Source organism: Acanthochromis polyacanthus, chromosome 12 (assembly GCF_021347895.1).
Source record: "Acanthochromis polyacanthus isolate Apoly-LR-REF ecotype Palm Island chromosome 12, KAUST_Apoly_ChrSc, whole genome shotgun sequence".
Lineage (NCBI taxonomy): Eukaryota > Metazoa > Chordata > Actinopteri > Pomacentridae > Acanthochromis > Acanthochromis polyacanthus.
Window position 1 is genome coordinate 13921982 of NC_067124.1, and position 22528 is coordinate 13944509.

Here is a 22528-nt window from a genome sequence, read left to right on the forward strand (position 1 = left end):
TCTCATCTCCAAAAGCAGTAAATGTGCGCTAGTTTGGAGAGGATTGCTCTTTATATTGTCTTCCGAAAAATCTGATCTGATTAACTGATAATTGTAATTGTGGCCAAAATCAATAAATAACTTTTGAATTAATGTGTTCGCATTATTTTATCTGCGTTTTGTTCTATGTTCTAACAAATTCAGTTATTTATACCTGTTAAAAATGCTTAAAGGAGTTCAGCTCCTATAGTGCAGTTATTACCTGTCAAAAAGTTACTGCAGCCCCTGCTTTCAAAATTACTTGATTTCATTCACGAGGGTACTTCTTTAAAGAGTATTTCTTCATTTTACATATAAAATCTATCTACAAATCATGTTAATTATTTCTATTCTAAGAAAGAATACCAGTCAGACAAAACATATACAGCCTAAACATCAGAAAGAATAGTATAGCATTGCCTATAATCTAGAGCTGTAATGATTACTTTCATGTTTGATAAATCTGTCAAGTTTTAATAAAATGCCAGAAAATAGTGAAGAATGTCAGACAGTGTTTCTCAAATAAAAAGATTATGTCCTCAGATGTTTTGCTTTGTCCACAACTTGGAGATTTTCAGATTACTATCACATAGAGGTAAAGGACCCAGAACATATTCAAGTTTAATAAGCTCAAATCAGAGATTTTTTTTCTTTAAAAATATGCAAATCAGCTAATTATCAAAGCAGGTGGCAATATATCTAAGAGTAGAGTTAAGCATTGCAGGTCTAGTATAATCTTCAATCTCGAACTGTGAACATTTCTTTGTTCACAATTACTCAGATACAAAAACACATTCTGTGCTCTCACTGCAGACAAAAACAATTGCGTATTTGCATTTTATGACTGTTTGATCCCCATAAAAGCAGCTGTAGATGTACATAAACTGAGAGATAATCAGTTTTTTGGCAGAGGATCAGTTTTTGGCACCTGTTTTCTCTGCAGCACAAGTCATGATGAACAGTGGTGTGTGCAGGTTTCTGTAGGTGGCGACAGAGATCCACTACACCTTCACTTTATCTCTCTCACTTCCACTCCACCACACGGAGGGCCTCTGTGCAGATTTGTGGCTCCACAGGGATGCAGTGATTTGCAGGGATCGAATAGATAGAATAAACCTGAAATGAAATTAAACCAACCTGCTGTCTCTGGGATCAAACCGCTGCAAAGAAATGTAAAATTTTCTGGCCCTCAACTAGACAATATCCCACTAAAATATATTTTCTTAAAGGCCTTTGAACTGGACTTTCTTTTCACTTCAGCAGCAAACCATTCAGTATTCATCTATGCAATGAAAATCAGTTTGGCTGCAGAAATATTTGACCTTGCATGTATTACTGGGGTCTACTTCACAGTGTGTGCCGCGAAAACCACCAAACCTGCATGACCAACATGTGACCAGCATGGATGAATAAGCATAAGCCCTCATGTTTCCTTCAAATTCTGATTGAATTGGACTTTTATTGCCAATAAGTCTAACGAGCTGGCAGGCACTTCCTTTAAGCAGTGTGAGCCAGAGGTTAACAACAGCCATATGGTGGGAGCTGTTTGTTTGACCTGTCGCTTCTCCATGTGCCAGAACAAGGTTTCCTCTCAATCTCACACCAGTTGATAGCTCTGTGCACCGTGGCAGATTGTATGTCCTCATCGTTTAACTTTCATGCCTTAAGTCTTTTGTTACTAGCCTGCTGCTTCATCTTAATTGTGTTTTATCTCTGACACACAAAAGATACTTTGCTCCAGGGTCTTTTTTCACATGTTATCGTCAACACTTTTAGCTTTATTCATTAGGGAAGAGTGGTGATTGACAGGAAAATGGGAGACAGAGAGTGTGACATATGGCAAGGTGAGCTACGCCTAGCATCCTGAATAAACGTGTGTCTCATCTCGCCGAGCCACCGGTGCACCATTATTTCAATGCATTTTATAGTGGGGATACGAGAGACAGACAGACAGAGACAGATGCAATTTAGATTCATAGCTCGCCTCCTCATTGACCCGGCTGTCCACAAACTACACACAGTGTCCCTGCAGCCGCCGGATTTATTACCCGTTTACCATCACACCAAGGTCACATTCCCAGCATCACCTGGGTCAGCTATATGGGCTTCCTGGGAAGCATCATGAAAGGTTTTCACTAATGAGGTCTCTTATTACACACCTTCTTTATTAACCTTCTGTTGCCTTGAGGGTTTTCTCTTCTTGTTATCTTGATTGGTCTTTGTGGGACCTCTTTGGAGAATTTCTCGTAAAAGACGAGATTGTTTGTGATGAATCAAGCGTGTGCAGTTTGCAGGTAGATGGAGTGCAGCACATGAACACAGCAACGGTGCAATCACATACCTGAGAGTAATACTCCAAACACCTATTGTATACTCATTTATCCATCAACTGAAGAGTGACCAAATGACCCTCATGTCTCTGACAATTATGGGAATTGACAGATTTCACTCTCATTCCTAAAGTAGCCTGATGAGCGTTTTGCATCAAGTAATTAGCATTTATCAGTGAAACTTTGAACTGGCTCACAGATGAGAATAGCCTCTTATCTACTTTATGTCTTAACAAACTCATCAAATTAAAAACTTTTGAAAGGGAGCAATTTAGAGATTTATAAATCATAGGTTATTAGCTGTGTTCTGCAGCTAAACGTGGATCATTTGAATGACGTGTGTGCATGCATGCACAAACGCCAGGGCACCCACTAATGTGTGTGTGTATAGACTCATATGTGCAGGTGTCTCCCCTGAGGTCCTGTGTGCCCTTTATTAGCAGCAAGTTAACTCTATTCAGCTTGACTAGTGATTAAACCTTTTCATGGCTGGAACTTTCACACCGCTGTGAACTGTGTGAGGTGATTAAAGGCTCCTCGATTTGTAGTCCAGTCCCACTGCTATTCTTCCTCATTGATCTTTTTCAGGCCCTTGAAGTGAGAGCTGAGCACAGCAGGCTCCTCACGTTGGAATAAGACAAGATGCATACTCTGCCTTACTCTGCCCGTCGCTCCGTGCAGCAATTACTTCACAGTCATGTATCCAATCTAATTATAGTTATAATTTGGTGCCATGTGTGGCTGGTATTTAGCAACACTTACGTGATTAACTTTGTTGTTCTTTCTTTTGATACTGAATTGCAGAAGTTAATTATATGTGCTCTGAGTCCTGAAACTCTTGGATTAAAGTTACAACCACTGATGACTGATGAGATGAGATGAAACCATGAAAGGTTGAGTCCTTTGTGTTTTCATTATGCACAGTTTCTGGAGACACATCAGGAATCAAATGTTAACAGGATAAAGTGACGCACATTAAGAAAAATGTTCCACAAACTGTTTTCATTTCATTGTTTTTAACTAGGAAAGAGCCTCAAATCTGCTGAATGCCAACGTCAGCATGCAAAAATGCTTGCAGCGTTTTGTTTTTGTTGACATGCTGATGCTCAGCAAGTATAATCTCAACCATGTTCCATACTAATATTTACTGCTGATGACTCCTTCTGCTTATTTAAATCCACAAAAACATGAAAAACATAATCTTTTGTGCAAAATTTCATGACAGTTCATACAATACATGTTGATGCTTCCCTCACCAATAGAATGGTTAAAACACAGTTAATTTAGACTTTAAGTTCATTGACCTTCCTTGTTTTCATTACTGCTTTCATTTTCTCTGTACATATGGCAACATTTCTATTCTAGAAGAATGATCAGTCCTCTTGAGGTTTCTCCCCTATTTCCAGACTTTATGAGAGAAAGGTTTTCCATAGATGAATCACAGGTCTAAAGGATGGAGGGTATAGTGCAGTATGTTGTACGTATTAGAAAGCCTTCTACTGGGATTTTGCTCCATATAATCACGACTGAATCGATGTGACTTTATGGAAAAATCTGTCAACTTTCAATTTCCCCAAAGTGCATGCAGCTGAAACGCTGCTACACACTGCAGAGAGACAAGAAAAGGCCAGAAGAGGAGTTATTACATCACCGCTGCGAGATGCCAAAACACTTCCCACAAGGAGTTACGAGGCTAACAAGTGGTTTTCAAGACAAATAGCAAAGGCTGATTGTGGTAATGCTCTAATATCAGATTCGATCAAGCAGCAGATGTCTTTTTATTGCAAGTCATTACTGCTGTCATACTTATTAGCATATAAATGGTTTCTAGGCCCACGGAGACCCAAAAGTTATTGCATGTGTAATTGAACCTGATCTCTGCTCTGTGATTGAGATGTTCCAACAAACACACAGATTGTCCTGCATACGGTGGAGAGCATATTTTACGCAGGCACAAATGCACCTTTCACATACAGGGGTTTTTATGTTTTCATCCCATTTCATCAAAAATATGTGCATTGTTATATTTTAATTTTCTCTCTGATATGTGGCCTCAATACAAGCATGGAAGAGGGAAAACAATAAGGGAGATGAATATAATGATAATCAAGTTATGATAAACAAAATAAATGATAGATAGATAGATAGATAGATAGATAGATAGATAGATAGATAGATAGATAGATAGATAGATAGATAGATAGATAGATAGATAGATAGATAGATAGATAGATAGATAGATAGATAGATAGATAGATAGATAGATAGATAGATAGATAGAACTGAATTCATAAATCCGGTATTACACGAATCCAGAGAAATGTGAATACAAATAATCATTCATCCTTCTGAATCTCTGCACAAGCCATCAGGTTTAAAAGGCATGTTGCTTTAAATTACAACTTTTATCAGACCAGAATCTGTAAAAACAGAAAGAATCATTGGATTCTCAACTTTACCGTGGCTCTGACTTGCAGTTCCACTGGAAAACTTCACAATATCAAAGCTTAATGTAAATATATTTCATCCAAATCACTTTATTCTACATGTCTGAAAAACAAAATCCTTTGCTCGAACAAGAATCTGTAGATATCAAGGATTCTGTGCTCTGTGGTACAAAGATGCTGCCATGATTAGTTCAGCTGTGACCTGCAGTTACATGACAAAATTCTGGGCTTTTCTGCTGAACTGCAGGTTGTGTTTAAACAATCCAGATGGGAGACAAGATTAAAGTTTTGTTTTTTTAAATGTAAAAAGTAAAACATCTCTTGCATGCAGGGTCAACCTTTTTCCTCCTAGTATTTATAAGATTTATGGGCATGTAAAAATTATGTACATGTTGGATCTTGCTTTTTTCCAGTTTTGCAAGATGAACTGTCAAATAATTTAAACAAGTTCAACCTGCATTTTGTGTCTCATAACTGTATCATACCACACAGGAGACATTATTTGGACTACTACTACATTTTCACTAAAATACTAGCTGGAAAATGGGAAGAAATTCAATAAATATTCTTTATTGTTTTCTGTTTAAGGTTATTTCTCTCTTCTTGTTGATTAGCAGGAAGCCAAAAATATTAAAGTGTGGTCATGTACCAGGTCATGAAACTGTGAAAACATTTGCTAGTTGCTACTCAGATTTATGTGACAGGTCCTCATGACATGTCACGGAAATGATGGTAATTCTGGGAGCACAAACAGATCTTTAAAAGTCACTGGAGTTCATCTTTCATCGTGGTCTTTTTGTGATGGATAAGTTACACTAATGTTGAAAAAAAGTGAAAAGTTTATCCTGACCTGCATCTCTTGCAGAGTGCATGAACATAGCTGAAAGCAATACATGATGCAATGCTACTGCCTCACTTATGCATGTAAATCTGATCTGAGCTGCAATCTTTTAGAAATATTGCCATAAACTTGGGTTATTCATACAACCGTACAGCCACTAAAGGACTTTTGCTGAATGTTGCTGAGTGACTGTCTGTTTAGCCTAGGTCCTAATGCTGAACATCAATGTGCCATCTATGATAAACTATGGAAATAAAATCATAAGATGAAGATCTTTGAGATATTTCTAGGTTTGACAATGGCGGTTTTTCAATCTGTAGGTCCACCAGCATCGTGGTTCCCAGGGGATGTTTCTAACAGATTCTAAGGACACCTTCCTTTAAGTGAGACCTGCGGGTGTAAATTTTTAGAGCATTTGGGTCAAAGCACCTCTCTGCCTCGATGCAGACCCACAAATATGCTGGCAAAGACATTTAAGTTAGAATGTAAATGATGAGTATAGCCAGGGATTTAGGACCATTTATAAAATTTATGATCTTTGCAAATGACTTGGCCTTTACTCCCACATTGATTAATATATTCATTAACCACAATTATAATGAACAGAGTTCACTGTCTCAACTGGAAATAACTCCAGTGAGACGGATGCCAATCTGTGTCTAATTTTTGAGACTGTCTTTGATTTTAAAAAAAGTTTAGAAAAACTTCCTTGGCACTCCTGGACCTTGATGAAACTTTGGCCAAGACCTGGTTAGTTTTCCACAAAAAAGAGGAAACAACTGAGAGTGTAAAAAGGTTACAATATCTTCCAAGCAGCTCCCCCAAAGCTCATGAATTAACAGATTGTATCAAGTTTGACTAATCTGTATAAAATCCAAAGTGTCAAAATGCTGAGAACAGTAATGTGTGGGACTAAAATTATCAGCTGCTGTCTAAAGCTCTTATATATGAGCAAAAAAGTGGATAAGGGCATTTTCTGCATAGAGAAAAATGTGCCAGATGTACAGCCCTACAGTATATTAAGTAGCCATCCACTTAAATCCTTGAGAGTGATCATACTGGCCTCTCTGCAACAAGACACACACATTTGTCACATGAACCCTTCATTTCACTGCTCGTCTTGAGAGGCCGAGATGTGATTTGTGCATTTCAGTGTCAACACAGATGGATGAGGCTCCTCACCAAGGCTGTCAGTCTCAGTCAGGAGGAGACATTAAATTATCACATCCAAGGCTGTGCTCTACATGGAAGAGGCGCACACATACGTAGTATTCACACAAGCACAAATGTGTGTGTGTGCACAGTCATGCACATGTCCACATGGGCCTCACACATACAACGCATTCATATTTTATATTTGAGCATGTGGGCGGAATCTGAATAACAAATCTGCGACGTATTACACTTATTAACAAACAGCAAATTAATGAACTCAAAACATACTCGGAAGGAAGTAATAAATCTCCATTTGGCTGTTTAGTTGCTTGGCTGGCTGACTCGTGAGCTGGCTGGGAAAACTATGCTGACCTGGGTGCATCCAAATTAGATATTGGCATGGCTGCATGTATTACACAGTGGGAGTGCTGCTCTGCCTCAGTCACCCTGCTGCTCTAAATCTGGCCAGTGCTCAGCTCAGCAAACACAATGCAACAGCAGGGAGACGGCATCTCCACGTTCATTAAGCTGCAGATAATAGTTACACAAAAGCAAAACCCCACCGCTTTTCTGCTGGTTTTTCTCTGGAATCCAATTGTCGGTATTTTTGTTGATTTGTCCCTTCTCTATCATCTTGCTGGTTTTGAAGTCAAGCATCTGAGCACAAAAATCATTTTCAGATTGCTAAGAGATAGAAGGTCGCGATTCCACATGGATGGACCACTTAAAAGAGCCTGAATTATAAAACAGCGACTTATAAACAAAGCCCATCTGATCATCTTGGTGGCAAAAGCTGAGGAACGTCCATCTACTCGCATCAGTCAGCAGCGACCCCCCCCCCCCTCGTAAAACAGTTAAAGGGATGAAAGAGAGGAAAGATGGAAAGAATGCCAGATAGCAGAAGAAGGAAAGATAGAAAGGGTAAGAGAGGGAGAAGGCAGGAGTGGGAGAGACAAAGAGAAAGGGAGGAGGTAGAGAATGAGGAGGTGGCCGTCGTATCCCTCCCTGTCTTTGATCACTGGCCCATGGGGTACCGAGGCAGTGCAGATAGCTGGTCCACAGCTCCTAAGGAACGCAGCTTCACATTCCTCCTTGCTCTTTCCCCGCTTCTGCAAAATCACTTGTAGTCTTTCAGACCACGGCAGCTGTGAAAACACATCATGGCTTACTACATGCCAGAAAAGACCTGGCTAATGCAGTGCAGTGCCATTGTCCTGCCGGTCTTCATTCACCAGTGCAATCCCTCTCAGGGAGAAGTCCATTCTCCTCTCACCCAGTGTTTTCTATTGTACTCTGTTTCACTTGAGATGGAAAAGCATGGATTTCTCTTGTTGTTTAACAACCGGCGGAGGGATCGGAGGTCAGGTTCAGCAACAGCGCAGCACTGGACACTTTGGCAGGACCACAGCATGCTGAAGAAGAACCAGAACTGTCCATCAGAAGGTCTAAGAGTTTAGCACAGGAGTCCTGTTTTTAAGGCTTTCAACAGACAATTAATCTCTCAGCTGCAGAATAACTCAAGTTCTCTTTGAGGTGAAACTTGAACACAACAAAAACAAGCTCATGGATGATGAACAAAAGTGTGCATCTTGTATCATTATCGGCAACACTTTAGTTAGTCTTGCTCCACTAAAAAAGCTATTTGGAATTATGTGTTTTGTTTCATGTTATTGTCATATAGATCCAAAATTCTTAACAATAACCCACCTATACATGGGGAAAACTGCAAATTATCCCCTAGAGATGTAGTCTATTGTTAGTAATGAGTCTGCATGGTATTTTCTGTAATTAGTCATCTTTACTAACCTCAAAAGGAAAATAAAAGTAATATTTAGAATCGTCCAAGATGGATTTCGTTTACATTAAAACAATTCTGGATAACAAACTTCTATATTTTCTATGACGACTAGGCAAGTCCAGTCAGCTAATTATGACCATGCAATTGGATCAAAAGCTCCAGAATAGCTATTAAATGCACCTTTCAGTGAGCTTGTGTGCTAAATATTCCTTTTAACTTAGCAGAATAGTATTTCTACATTTAAAGACCATCCCTAGTGAAAATATTTCTGCACAAATGTCGTGAAATGTCAGTGCAAACAATCAACATTTTCACAAAACTACTGGATGAAAATGCAAAAGCAATTTACCAAATATTCTATATCACTAATGCTATTACTCTATTGTGGTTCACATGCAAGAAGCAACAGAATACTGGTCTTTAAAAGAGCATGGGAATTTAACTGGGTCACGACTGGGTGAAAGCATTTAGCCGACGTCACTCAAATTTATGTGACAGGCCTTCACGACTGCAGCGCAACACAGAATTGATGGGGCTGCTGGGAACATGGGCCGATCTTTCAAATCCACTGGAGTTCATCTTCTATTGTTACCAGTTTAACCTGGATTTGTAATAATTGTTCAAACTGAAGCAAGAAATTCCGAAGATTAAATTTCCTGAGATTTTGTAGAGAAGTTAGGTGTGGCAGTGGTGGTTGTCAGTCTGCCAGTCCAGCAGGTTGGTCATGTCTACAATATCTCAACAACTAATGAATGGATTGCCATCAAGTACTGCAGACATTTATTATTCCCAGAGGATAATATCTGCTGGTTTCATTGACATTCTTCTTTTAACCAGCAGGTCAGCTGTTTTAGCTTTTACTTTGGTGTTCAGAGAAAGTTCATCGCCCATTAAAATTGTCCTTAAATAACCTCAGACTTGGACAATAAGTCCAAACCTAGTCAGCTAAAGAAGGTCACATAATAGACTAGAAAGTAGCAGAACAGCAATGGTATACACCAGACGTGAGTATGCCCTTGTTCAATATATCTAAGTTGAAGAGTGGAGTCTTTTCTCTTATGAACAAACTGAAACAAATACTTTAGAAAGACTACATGGAAAATACAGGAATTAAAACTGAGCTATGCCCACTGGTGATTTACAGTTAGCTTAACTACATGAACATGGTTATAAAATGGTCTGTGAACACCAGATGTTTCTCAGTTTTGTATCTAAGGGCTGTAAGTATTGTATGTCTATATCTATCTTTGGCATATGTCTATCTCATGTCTCCACATGGAAAAGAATTGCCAGAATAATTGAAAACTCCTACTATGAGACTTTACATATATGGTAAATAAAACAGGGCAGCTTAGAGCCTATCCCAGCTGACTCGGGCGAAGGCAGGAGACACCCTGGACAGGTCGCCAGTCTGTCTCAGGGCTACATATACAGACAAACAATCACACTCACATTCACACCTACGGGCAATTTAGAGTAACCAATTAACCTCAGCATATTTTTTGGACTGTGGGAGGAAGCCGGAGTACCCGGAGAAAACCCAGGCATGCACAAGGAGAACATGAAAACTCCATGCAGAAAGATCCCAGGCCCAGGCAGGGATTTGAACTGGGGATCTTCTTGCTGCAAGGCGAAAGTGCTAACCACTACGTCACTGTGCAGCCCAGTGGAAATACAAATAATGAAAACATACAATATTTGAATTTCAGTAATGTACTGTTTTTTGGCAGGAAACTGTCCAATACTACCATAGTGAATGAATAGTCCTGTCAGTGAACCACGAAACTAGGAGTGTGATGATATGAGGTGGCATAAGTGAATATACACCCTGTGATACCTGTATTTTTCAATATAATAAAAATATTACATTTTAGTTTTTATTTTTCCATAAGACAAAAATGCTTTTCTGTTTTAGCTTAGAAATTGTATGGAGAGATTATAAAATTTGGAATCATTTGACATACAGCAAAGGCCTGTACACACTTCTGTTGTATACTCTAACAATATGAGTTTTAAAGTGTGTTTATTTTGGTAAATATTCCTGCATTTAAGAGTGGGACTACTTGTCAATTCTTCAAATGGATTGGCATTGCTCAGTAGACAAGACCATAAATTCCAGCTCACACTACTGCGGCCGGGCCACTACGGGAGCCTTTTCTTCTCCGTTCTCTCTGGTTGTGAATGGGTGCAGTGGAAGCCCCGCCCGCCGCGGAGGTGACCGCAGCCAATGGCAACGCACCGTGCGCCGTGGAGGAACGTCACATCATCATCAGCAGTCGTCCTGGTGGGACGGCCGTGCTGCCTTGCGTGGCTTGCAGTCTCCACAGCACTCTTGTTTTCGTGTGTGTGTGCGCGTGTGTGTGTGAGAGGGAGAGAGTCACCACTTGAACACTTTACACGACCGGAGAAATTCACGGACAAATTAGTCCGTCGGTTCAGCAGGAAGAGCGAAGGATAAGTTGCGAACGAGCGAGGAGACATGTTTTTCAGCGGCGGGGAGAGACTGTCCGGCTGCCTGCACTTCCAACCAGCCTTAAAGCCTCTTTGATGCAGCCGCTTAGCTAACAGGCTAACTCGGAATGTTTTCAGAAACTAGCTTGTTAGGTAGCCTGCTAGCTAGCTAAGTCGGCCGGAGAAATCTGCGGCGTGGATTCAGCAAACAGTAAAAATGATACTCGGGTCTTTCGATACAGTAAGAGGAAGATTTGTGGCAGCTTCTCCGACCGGGTATGTTGAATGTTTGGAGCTCCAGAGCCCGCTTGGTTCCTAATTTCCAGTGGGGACAATAGTTAACTGTCCAGGCAACAAGTCTGGCTCACACCGCTGCTTTAACGTTACTCAAGTTTGTAGTCGTTGTGTGCGGTGTTGTTGTTGCTCTGGTGTGTGGTTGTAGCTCCATAGAAATGAATCCTGTGAGCTGAAATGATCGCTTACGGCTGAGTAAAGGTGGCGTTATACAAAGGAAAGTAGGGTGCGACTTCAGATGCCCTGATTTAAGCGCATCGGGTCACCGTGTTGTTTAGGAAAACCTGTTATCAGTTAACCGATGCCATTATTGACGAGGAGACGAGGTGGATGAAACATTATAAATCGCCCACATGCGTTGGATCAGTTCCCGGACTTGTGAAAGGCATCTGAAGCAGAAGGAGGGAGAAGTGAGCGCACAACCCTTGCAGCCCGGGGGAAGATGGCGGAACGTTCCCGCAGGAGGTGGTGAGACCAAAAACTTCAGGACTTCTTGGATTTATCGCCGGGCATCTTATCCCAGATCGCCGGACACATGCAGGCCAAAAAACGATACTTACTTCTGTTCTCCGCCGGTGCGTGTCTGGTCTGTTGTTCTGTTTCGGGGGATACAAGTCCCGCTTTCCAGACGGGGTCCCAGCCGGCGTGATGACCGCAACCTCGCCGGTTATCACCTCGGGGCGAGGTGGCGTCCTCTGCCCGGTTACCTGCAGCCCTTCAGCCCCTGGGAGCAGGACCGGAGCGATGATCTCGGATGAACACATATCTCCCAGGCAGAAAAGGGACACACTCTCAGGCCTGTACACCGGAAAACGTTGCAGGATGGAGTCCTGTTTCGACTTCTCCATGTGTGAGAGGAATGGATTTAAAGTTTACGTGTACCCCCAGCTGAAAGGGGAGAAGCTGTCAGAGAGTTACCAGAACATCTTATCCTCGATTGAAGACTCCAGGTTCTATACACCTGACCCAGGAAAGGCCTGCTTGTTTGTCCTGAGTTTGGACACTCTGGACCGGGACCAGCTTTCCCCCCAGTATGTACACAACTTGAAAGCAAAAATCCAGAGCCTTCCTCTGTGGAATGGAGGCAAAAACCACATCATCTTTAACTTATACTCTGGCACTTGGCCAGACTACACAGAAGATCTTGGCTTTGACATTGGCCTCGCAATGTTGGCCAAGGCGAGCATCAGCACAGAGAACTTTCGGCCAAACTTTGACGTTTCCATCCCTCTCTTCTCTAAAGACCACCCCAGGACAGGAGGGGAAAGGGGCTATCTGAAACACAACACAATCCCCCCTTATTAGGAAGTACATGCTTGTTTTTAAGGCAAGAAGGTACCTAACTGGAATAGGTTTCGGACACTAGGAATGCTTTATATCATGTTCACAACTCAGAGGATGTTGGTCCTCCTCACCACTTGTAAGCATGGGAAGGACTGCAGAAGCACAAGGATGCACGGTGATAGAGACAACGCAGAATACGACAAGTGAGTACTTCCTAACTTTAAAATTGTTGGCTTTAATAGATGACACTCTTAGAACCTCCACACTGCACAGATGCACTATAAGTTGGATTAGTTCCCATTGCAGCTGTCTTGTCTTTTCATCTTATCCTTGATATTTGCTAGAATTTACCAAGTTGACCTTTAGTTCTTATCCAACTCTAATAATAAACAGTGGTAGAAATTGAAAGTGTTGAAGGTTTTGACAGCCGCACCTGTTCTCTTTAAAGGCTAAACCTTTTATTTTCAATGTATGTTCTGTAACCATGAACTACTTATTCACTGGTATATAGATTGGCAGAACTCTTTAAAAACATATATTACAATGGTGATTAAGCTTTAGTTTGCTTAAATCTTAGGTTTTATCACTATTGTTCCCATGTTTGATTCGCTCCCTCCTATTTTTTGTTTTAAATTGGGACTTTCCCATCATCATGAAAAGAATTAGTCATAACTCTTACTGGAGATGAGGAACTGTGATCATACAATTTCCAAACACACATGGTCTGATGTCTGTACAAAGATCATGCTTCCTTGATGTGATTGCTCTTCATTTTGCTTTTGTTATTTACTCAACCACAATCCTTTAATAGACACTGGTGACTTGCTACTTTTAAATATTCCACTCATAATATGATATTATTTATCGAATTAGACATGGTGCTGATAAGGAGCTCCACTTTAATGCCAGCCACAAGAATTACTGTGATAATGTCATTTATATCTCCCTTCGTCTGTACAGCTTGTTATTCAAGCAGTGGATGAATCTGCATCTTTCTTTTTATGTGCTCGTCATCTTACTCTTTGTTTGTTGTTGTATCATGAGTCCTGATACTTTGTCACAGAAACGTTAAGGTTCTCTCTTTATAATGTTGCCTAATGGTAATCATAATGCACAGGTAACTGTGTTGAAATCAAATAGGTATGCAGTGGTGAGTAATTGTCGTAACTCGTCTTTCATCCCCAATGAAGGCAGTTATTGCACACTTCCATTGCCTAAAAGAGTTGCTCTGTGATCATCACCCAGTCCTGCAGCTAAGCCATACTGTTTTCTGTGCTCAATCTGATGAGCAAACTGGCGTCTGTCTCCAGGATTTGGCCAGTGGGATTCATTTCGTGTCCCCCCAGACTGTGCTGTGTTGTTATTGGTGACTGTATGGCTCTGGGTGTTTGACTGTGGCTCTTTGGAATGGATTAGTAGGGGACAAGAGCTGGTGCCAGCAAGGGAAGCCACTCTGGCCCCTGTTTGCTCAGTCATTTCCCAGACAAACCCAACTGCATCAGCCAGGGAATGCCCTGGCCCCAACCCGTGTCCTGTGTGACCCCTCCGTTGTTTTGGGGCTCGCTGTGATTGACCCTCATGTCAACTTTTTACCATGTTGCTGTCAACTGTTCAGTTTGGGTGACATCGTATCTTAAGGGATTTGCTATGAAACTTTGGCTGCAATACATTTTACAGTGAGAAAGAGGTGTTTTCCTCCTGGACTTTAAATCACTTACTGGTTCGGATGTGTTTTCATATCCTGTTTGTTTACCGTGCTTCCTGATAGGATTCACATGTTTACTGTCTGCTGGGTAGGAAAGTTCACAGTGGTACTACTCATTAGGTTCGCTCGCTCAGTAATCATATTCTCCATATCACTCTTAAGACATGAACTTTCTGCACTCTTTGCCAGCTCACTGCTTGCTGCCAAAGCGCTGCCAGGGAAGTGATTTCACATCAGAGATGGTGGCATCAGCGCCATAACCCAAAGGAAAAATTAATCCTCCTGTCATTAAGTAGCATTGGGTGAGAAACAGGCTTTGAGTATCTCTGTAGCCCTTGCCAGCTTAGTTTCATTGCATGGTTACAGTATGTTCAGTTCTTCTCACTCATTACATCCTCAGTAAGCCACACCACTATCAGTCAGCAGGCTTTGGCTTGATCCCCAGTCATACAGAATTTCTGTAATGTTAGATAAAGCTGATTTATTCATTAAATGTTGATCCCACCGTTACCTTTTCCTGGTAGAACTACAACACTCGACAAAGTCTGTCACGGAAATTATCGTGGTTATAAAACTTCTTGGACTCGGAATAATGTCGTCCGGATTGGTCTGAGCAACTTTGCTTGTCTCATATTTACAGAGCCAGGCTTGTAACAAACATCGCATTTTTGTAGAATTTGAGGACATACTTGCTGAATTTGACCAACGTGTGTTGGATTAGAATCATATGGACCACCGTTGGGGAAAACTGATGATGATTATTGTTATTCAGCAAACATGAGTCTTCTCCTTAAGTTAGATCATCCTGTTTACGTTCCTTTTTTTCCATCTGCCAATCCTGTGCTGGGCAGTCTGACAAACCTGTGTGTCTACATCCTTCATATGTCTGCTCACCAAAGTTTAGCTCTGCATCTCTGAACAATGCTGGACATGATCCGCTGCTGTTGTGGTCTGTGCATGCGTCCACTGTGCCTGTGAACCATGTGTGACCCTGGCACTTTCCCCACTATGCTAGCTCAATTTTTCTTGCTAAGTGTTAGATTCACGTGTGAATGTATATACATGTCTGTAATTAGTGACAGCTGACTTAAAATTCTTACTGACTTGCCTTAACACACATCAAAACAATTTTTTCTTGTTTGTAATTAGAGTAGGCAAGAGAACATGAGAGAAGGAAAGCCTTGTCTGAATCCTCGTTCAGTCTCACCTTTTCTCCTCTCTTGTTGCATACTGGAACTTAAGGCTGCTGAATTCACAATATAAATTTTCTGATTTAGATACTTTTGTATTTTTTGATGCCAGTCGATGGAAATAGTATGGAATAATACACATATGTATGAAGGTATGTGATAGCTTAACCAACGCTTACAAAGTGGCAGATTGTAAATCAAGTCATCATTTTATGACCATGGCATTGCCTGCATGTAACAATATTATTACAGGTTAATAATGGCCGTTGTACCGTGACATTGGCCACATTGACAGTTTGAAGGAGTGATGACAGAGAAAGTTAGAGCCCCTAATACTTTCTTCATACGCGATTTTCATGTTTTTTGTACATAGTGGAGGCAAAGTGAAAAGTGCATTTCTCAGCGAGATATCATACATTTTTTTATAAGAAGTTTGTTTGCACCGGATCCGGTAAAAATATCCTGCAGTATACAGTGATTTCACAGGACACAGTTTGAGGCTCCTGAGACTGATCTTTTGCTGTGAACTATCTTTTTATTTGGGTATGCAATAATAGCTCACTCTGTTATAAACTGGGTGTGTTTAAAATGCGGTGACAGGCTGAAATGAGTGCTGTTTCTACTACGCGTTGAATGTAGTATTTTCTTAAATCACCTAGAGCTGTTCCCTCTGTGTAGTGTTGATAGCAGTGATACATGAATTATGAATCACATTTTATCCCTTCAGGTTTTTTCTCTGGTGTGATGGATAGGGTAAGGATGCTCCAGGTGTGGTCCATCTTATTACATATTGTGTAAGCAGTTTAAATGATCCTCCAGAGGGTACATGTGGTCTTTGTATTGTGAGTAGCTTTTACAAATGGCATCTTTGCTGCTACTCTTTCTGTATTGGTCTAATCTGGTGCTTTCTGGGCTCTAGTTACTTGTAAAGGTCTGATTCATCAATTCCCCAAAAGCTGCATTATTTTTGGAAGGCAAATCATACCTAGACCTGCTCTTTATCCCCATCCTGGCACCCAGCTTTGCATTGCTTTCCAAGGGGGCTAGACTTGGCAGGGCCGAAGATGTGGGTGGGACAGTAGTTGAGAAACCAGTTGCCAAGGAGATCAATATTTGTCTTTCGGTCATGATTCAACTTTCCAAATGAAAAGTGATTCTGACTTGTACTATGCTGTAAACAACACACTAGTTGGAGTAAGCTGCTTGGAGGATGCTGCAAATTGGGAAAATATGAAATGGTTGCATTAAGCAGCTGTTTGTTAGACAGACAGATTTAGTGTCTGGTTAAGACATTAGTTAATTTGAAAGTGTGTCAAATATTTTAACAAATGTAGGTGTACAACATTAGAGCTTTTTCCATACAGTATTATCTCACTTCTTTATGCCAGGAATCAGATGCTAAAAAAAAATCTACTTTGCATCATGTCTGGTTAGTGCAGAATTCTCAGTGAAGGTTGATGTATGATTGTGACTGAGTTGCACTGTCGTGTTACACAGCCCTGTGGGTCAGACAGTGCAGTCTGTGGTCTAACTGGGTGGAAGTAATAGTTTCTGTGCCTGGCTGTGGCCCTTTGTGTCACAAATCCCTCTTATCCTCTCGCACTGACAACAAGGAAGTTGTGACAGACTGAATGCAGCCTCTCACCATAATTACCATGTAATGGCCATGTCATTTTTGTGTAATAGTTGAGACTTTGTGCTCCAGATGTTAGCTTGGTACAAATATGGGGGTTTTGATGTATTGCATATGTGTATGACGTGCATGGCCTGTTTGGAGGAAGAAATAAATACATCTGGACTAGCGGTGGGCGATTTGACTAAGAGATAATATGACAGTCTTTTGGGGTGGAATCATGAACTCATGTGATTGCATGATTAGTTGTGCGTATGGTTGCCTGGATACAAAGCCTTTCACTTGATCTCAAGGCCACAGGGCTAACTCACAAATCTCTACATCCTGTTTTCACTTTGATTTTATTCTGTCAGTTCTGACTGGAAATAGTGAGTCATATCTTTTTGTTTCTATACCAGCAGACTGTCCTGATTGATTTCATGACAGTACTTAGTGTTATTTAGCTCCTTCTCCAATAAGTCTCTAAACCTATGGATTGACTTCAACTCCATCATCATAGACTGCAGCTGGCGATGCTAGCTGACCATCATAATCAAACTTTATGGCACACTTGTTCTGCTCTTCAGCATCAGCAAGCTCTGTGTTGAAGCATACGAACCAGTTCTTAATCCGCTACAGGTTCTGGTCTTAATAACCCTCCAGCTCATAGCAGATGTCCTGGAGAGCAAAACAAGGACTGCCGTCGCATTCAGAGATGATAGAATTAGAGTCCTGTGGGACAAGACTCTCTGTAGAGGCAGCTGAATGACATCAAGAACTGCCACAACAGTGACCTGGCCAGCCTGCGGGTAGAGAAACACGAGACAGGACGGGCCATGGCGAGCTGGTATGAAGCGACTGAACTTTCAAAATAAAATGCTTGCATATAGCACCCTTAATGATGTGATCTGTTTGACTGTAAAAACATCTGATGCTAAGTTGTGCTCTGTCTCTCTTGGCTACCTGAATAAACACATTATTTGAAATGTCTTGCAAATGAAAGACGGTATGCTGATCAGTGACTTGTAAAATGCCAAGTTACGTCTTCTATTGTACTGTGTTTCCGTATTTTTATTAAACTTCGTAAGCCTCCATTTTCCTGGTTTATCTGTCATGTCCTTTACATATCCGCACTCAGCCACTGTGTACAAGCTTGTAAAACAGCCAAAGGAGAGAAGAAAAGATGCAGCAGGAGGCAGGTCAGATTCAATTTTAACCTCAAACTGAAAGCCCTCTCACAGCTTGTTTCCAATTAAGAGGCCCTGCCAAGCGAGAGAGTATGAGCGGGATAGAGTGAGAGATGAGGGGAGAGTCACAGAAGAGTGGGAAACTAACTGAGAGGAAGTTAGGGGGAGAAATGGGAACACAAAGAGAACAAACAGCGAGAGTCTGAGAAGCTAAAAGATGAAGGGAGACAGTAAAAGTGAGAGAGAAGCGGAAAAGATGACAACACATGCCAGCTATCCAGCAGTAAGAGGTGTGTGCAGTAGCTGGCTGGATGGTGACGTTGGTCTGCTAGGTGTATTTATAGACTTGCAGTGTTTTAATCCTCAGTATTGGCCAAAGCCCCTGGCAGAGGGCTGCTAGCCAACTTGATGCGGGCTTTAGAGCTTGGGGAAAATAATAATCATTGAGAGAGGATGTTCAGTTTCTGAGTTCCTGCACATTAACAATAAATGCCTTTTTCCACCATCTTATCTGGTATTTCAACACATTGGATTAGCTGTTTTATTTCTTCCCACAGTGTACTTGTTCAGAGTCGCAATGTTTATTTTGTAGCAGTTTTTGTTCAGTGCTTCCAGCCAAGAGCGTCTAAAAGTGCTCTGATGTGTCTCCACTCTCTGTAACCTCTAGAAAAAACATTTGCAGTAATCCCAGTTCTTACGGTCTCCTGAGTACCTTCCATAGGTCTGATAAAGAGGTACAGTTTGAAGGAGGAAAACAGAAGCTCCAGCTGCACCTCATAACCTCTACACACCTTGACATAGCTGCATAGATCACCTTTAGGGCAAAAACGCCAAGATGACCTTAAAGAACTGTCACTGGTAAAGGCAGTCTGAGCAAATCCTTAATGTCAGATCATGCCTTTAGACAAAAGCTGCAGTTGAGCAAAACGCAAAGACTAAGGTCAACGAGGAGATGACCACTGACATGACATGTATGTACATTTTGTGTCAGTGTGTGTGGGGGGGGAACTAGCCGAAACCATATTTGTATTCCAGACACAAAAAAATGTTTTTAATGGATGCTGCTCTATGTTCAGACTGCTATTTTATGTAATATTTCTGACAAAAAAAAGACAGATTGCATTGTAAGAGTTAGCACTGCATGTATGTTGATAGTCTGTGACCGTTTGCTTGGTGAAGAAGACAACCGAAGATGAAGACAGGCTGGATTCAGTAAAAGCCAAAAATCTTGTCAGAAAAATCTCTTTGGATAATTTTACGCAGCTGGCTTGATGGTTGCCAGTAGGTTTGTGCCAACAGGGCCGTGCACATCAGACGCTCCAGGCCATGTTTGACGGTGTTTTGGAGAGACGAGTAGATAATGAGACTGATTGTGTTGCTTCTGTATTAAGATGATGACTTTGTTCTCTGTTTTGTCTGTTTACCATGTTCGGTCTGCAGTCTGTTTCTATTATGCAGTGCAGTGGGTGACTTTATCTTGAAGATTTTATACCCTGATAAACTATGTGACTTCAGTTACGGAAAAGATGCCTGTTTTGAGATGGCTTCTCGAGCTGCCATCCTGCATAACTCAGCTCTGCCAGTAAACCAGAACAGTTGGCGCTGCTGGAAAGAGCTGAATGATGCAGCAGGCGTGGAAGGAGACTGGTAAACCACGAAACCACTCTGCACAGATTGTATGTTTTTTTTTTTTCGTCGACATTGACCTAGAGAGGACATTTACATGACCACACAATAATTTAGGACTGGTCAGTGTTTCAAATGCTGTTTCTGGTGTGTTGTACTTGGCCAGTTTGTGTGTTGCAGTGAAGGCACGGGTTATGGAGCTGCTAAGAGTTCTTTAGGTATTACTTTGTTAAAGAGGGCTCCGCAGCAACTCCCCTTGCTGAACGATCCTGAGTCAGTCATGCTATTCATTACATGTTTTTTTTTTTTTTACATGCTTCTTTACAATAGATGCAAAACAGGCCTTTATTTGCCAATGAACTGTTTCTCAAGAGAATAGTGTATTTTGGCCTGTCACATAAACAAAACTCAAGTAGCTGTTGAACAGACTTTTTCTGTATTTATGTGTTTCCCACACACTGCGTTGTCAATTTAACTTCTGTTGCAAATTTCATTTATAAAATTTGTATAAATCCATCGTTATCTGATATTTATTCCACTGGCTGTTTGTTGTCCTGTCTGTTGTCTCTAAGGCTATAAACAGATTTAATCCCACAGAGGAAAATGCTGGCACCATCAGCGACTAACAACAGTGAGTTGAGCTGAGCTCTTCTGAATGCTGTGATTTTGAAGTTTCATATCTTTGTCAGCTGGTGTTCATCTTTTTGGATGATGACAGACAATAGAACAGGAAACGTGTCAGTGTGACACACTGAGTTTTCCTCAAGCCTACATTCTCCTTTTATCTTTGCAAATTTTCCATCGAATTTCTGTCTGTCAGTAAGGCTTGTTTGGGTGTAAATTGGTACTCCAACAGCTGAATGTGTGCAACAAAAAAAGCTTTTCCAAGTTTGTTGTTTCAACGTATATATCTTGTCAAGCAGGAGATGCACATAGTGTACCTTTCAGAAGACGATTACTGTGCAAAAGAGGAATCATTTAGTCCGTAGCTTTAATGGCCCATAGCTTTGTGTTCAGGGGGTTAAATGCCCAGCTACACAGGTCATCCATTAGACCTTAGAGATTAAAAACTGCTCATATTTATTGAGCTCACGGTAAGCGATAGCTATGAAAACAACACAGGAAAGTGGATAACTGAGCAGCTAAGCTATGGTGTGGCCTACGTTGTTCTCAGCATAACATTTCATGCAAAGACTGATTCTGACTTCAAACTGAGGACAGAGTTGCATGTGGCTGACCTGTTGAGTTCAAGCTCATTCTGTTTATTCACAATATCAGGGGTCAGGCTTACCTGTGCAGAATGTCTTAGCATTCTGTCCCGTCTGTTGCTGCTGTACTTGATATAGTAAAAAGAGATTGTAGTTTTGTGAAATTTTGGTGCCCACTGAAGAAGTTTTAGAAATCCTTTAAAGGGATTTTAGCCAAAAGAAAAACATCAGCAACAAAGTCATGAGAATTAACAATAAAAAATACATATAAACACATATCCATATGCCGGTTTTATTCATTGGGCAGGGCTCTAGAATGCAACAAAAATGTGCAACCATTTTTTGTGAGCGCGGGAACTTAAAATTTGTTGCATTCTTGTGAATGCATGGCAATCAATATGCTGTTTTAGCGTGAATCTCTCAGGCAAACATAGCTTCTGCGTAGCCATTGTGGTTGAATGTAGTACTTTTTTAATGTGTCAAAGTATATGCTTGTGAAACCCGGTGCTTACACCAGTGCTGTCAGCGGAGATGGATTTGCTTCATTCTAATAGACATTGTTGCTCATAAAATGGACAGAAATAACAGGAAAATGCATGATTTTTGTTAAATAATGTAACGCAGAATCAACGCATTCACTATGCACAGACTGGTCATGATTACTCTTGTGTGTAGTCGCCTCCTGTTGATATCTATCATACAAAGTATGCTAATTACTGCGTGTTTATTTGCTGTGTGTGTATATGTATGTTTCCACATACGTCTGGTTTATTTGGGAAACTGACGAAAGCGAACTATTTCCCAGAAGAGTTCAGTCCTCTCACTTTTCAATTTATTGCCATCTCGTTTTTCACTGCCAGGATTTATAGAGAGGGAGGTGGAGGGTGAACAGAGGGTATTGCCATCAGTGTTGTCATCTCATCACTCATTAATTACTACCAGTGTCGGTGAAGTAGGTTTGTCCGTTTAACCTTTGAGTCTACTCTTGCCCAGTGACTTGCAGTAAAACAGTGAAGGCTCATTTAAGAAGAGTCTAAATCTGGCACATTATGGGCTCACAAGTAGTCATCTTAGTGTTGTGTACTTGAGCATGTGCTTGAGTGGTTGCAGTGGTTTCCCTTTCTCCCTCTCCCTCTCCCTTTCACAGTCTCTCCCTGTGATTCAAATTCAAATATGCTTTATTTGCCTGAATGGGTTGTAGTCACACTCTCACTCACTTTGGAGGCTAGTTGTTCAGTACACAGGGCAGTGCCATTTGTTTGCCATGCTCCCCCTTCTATTGCAGATCTTGCCCTGACAGGATGATGTATGTCTTGTCCTTGGCAGCATGTGCAGGTGATGTATTCCACTTGGAATGCAGTGAGAGTGAAATAAGGAAAGGG

General features: G+C 41.1%; 1 protein-coding gene across 1 annotated transcript in view; it reads left to right on the forward strand.

Annotated features, from left to right (window-relative positions):
- The first annotated feature begins 11740 nt into the window (after positions 1 to 11740).
- The window catches only part of LOC110948720 (exostosin-1a), a 42863-nt gene continuing 32075 nt past the window's right edge, over positions 11741 to 22528 (forward strand). The window contains 6 exon segments of the mRNA XM_022190403.2: positions 11741 to 11922; positions 11924 to 12083; positions 12085 to 12633; positions 12635 to 12688; positions 12690 to 12737; positions 12739 to 12821. Coding sequence (XP_022046095.2) covers positions 11870 to 11922; positions 11924 to 12083; positions 12085 to 12633; positions 12635 to 12688; positions 12690 to 12737; positions 12739 to 12821 — 947 coding nt within the window. The 5' untranslated portion in view covers positions 11741 to 11869.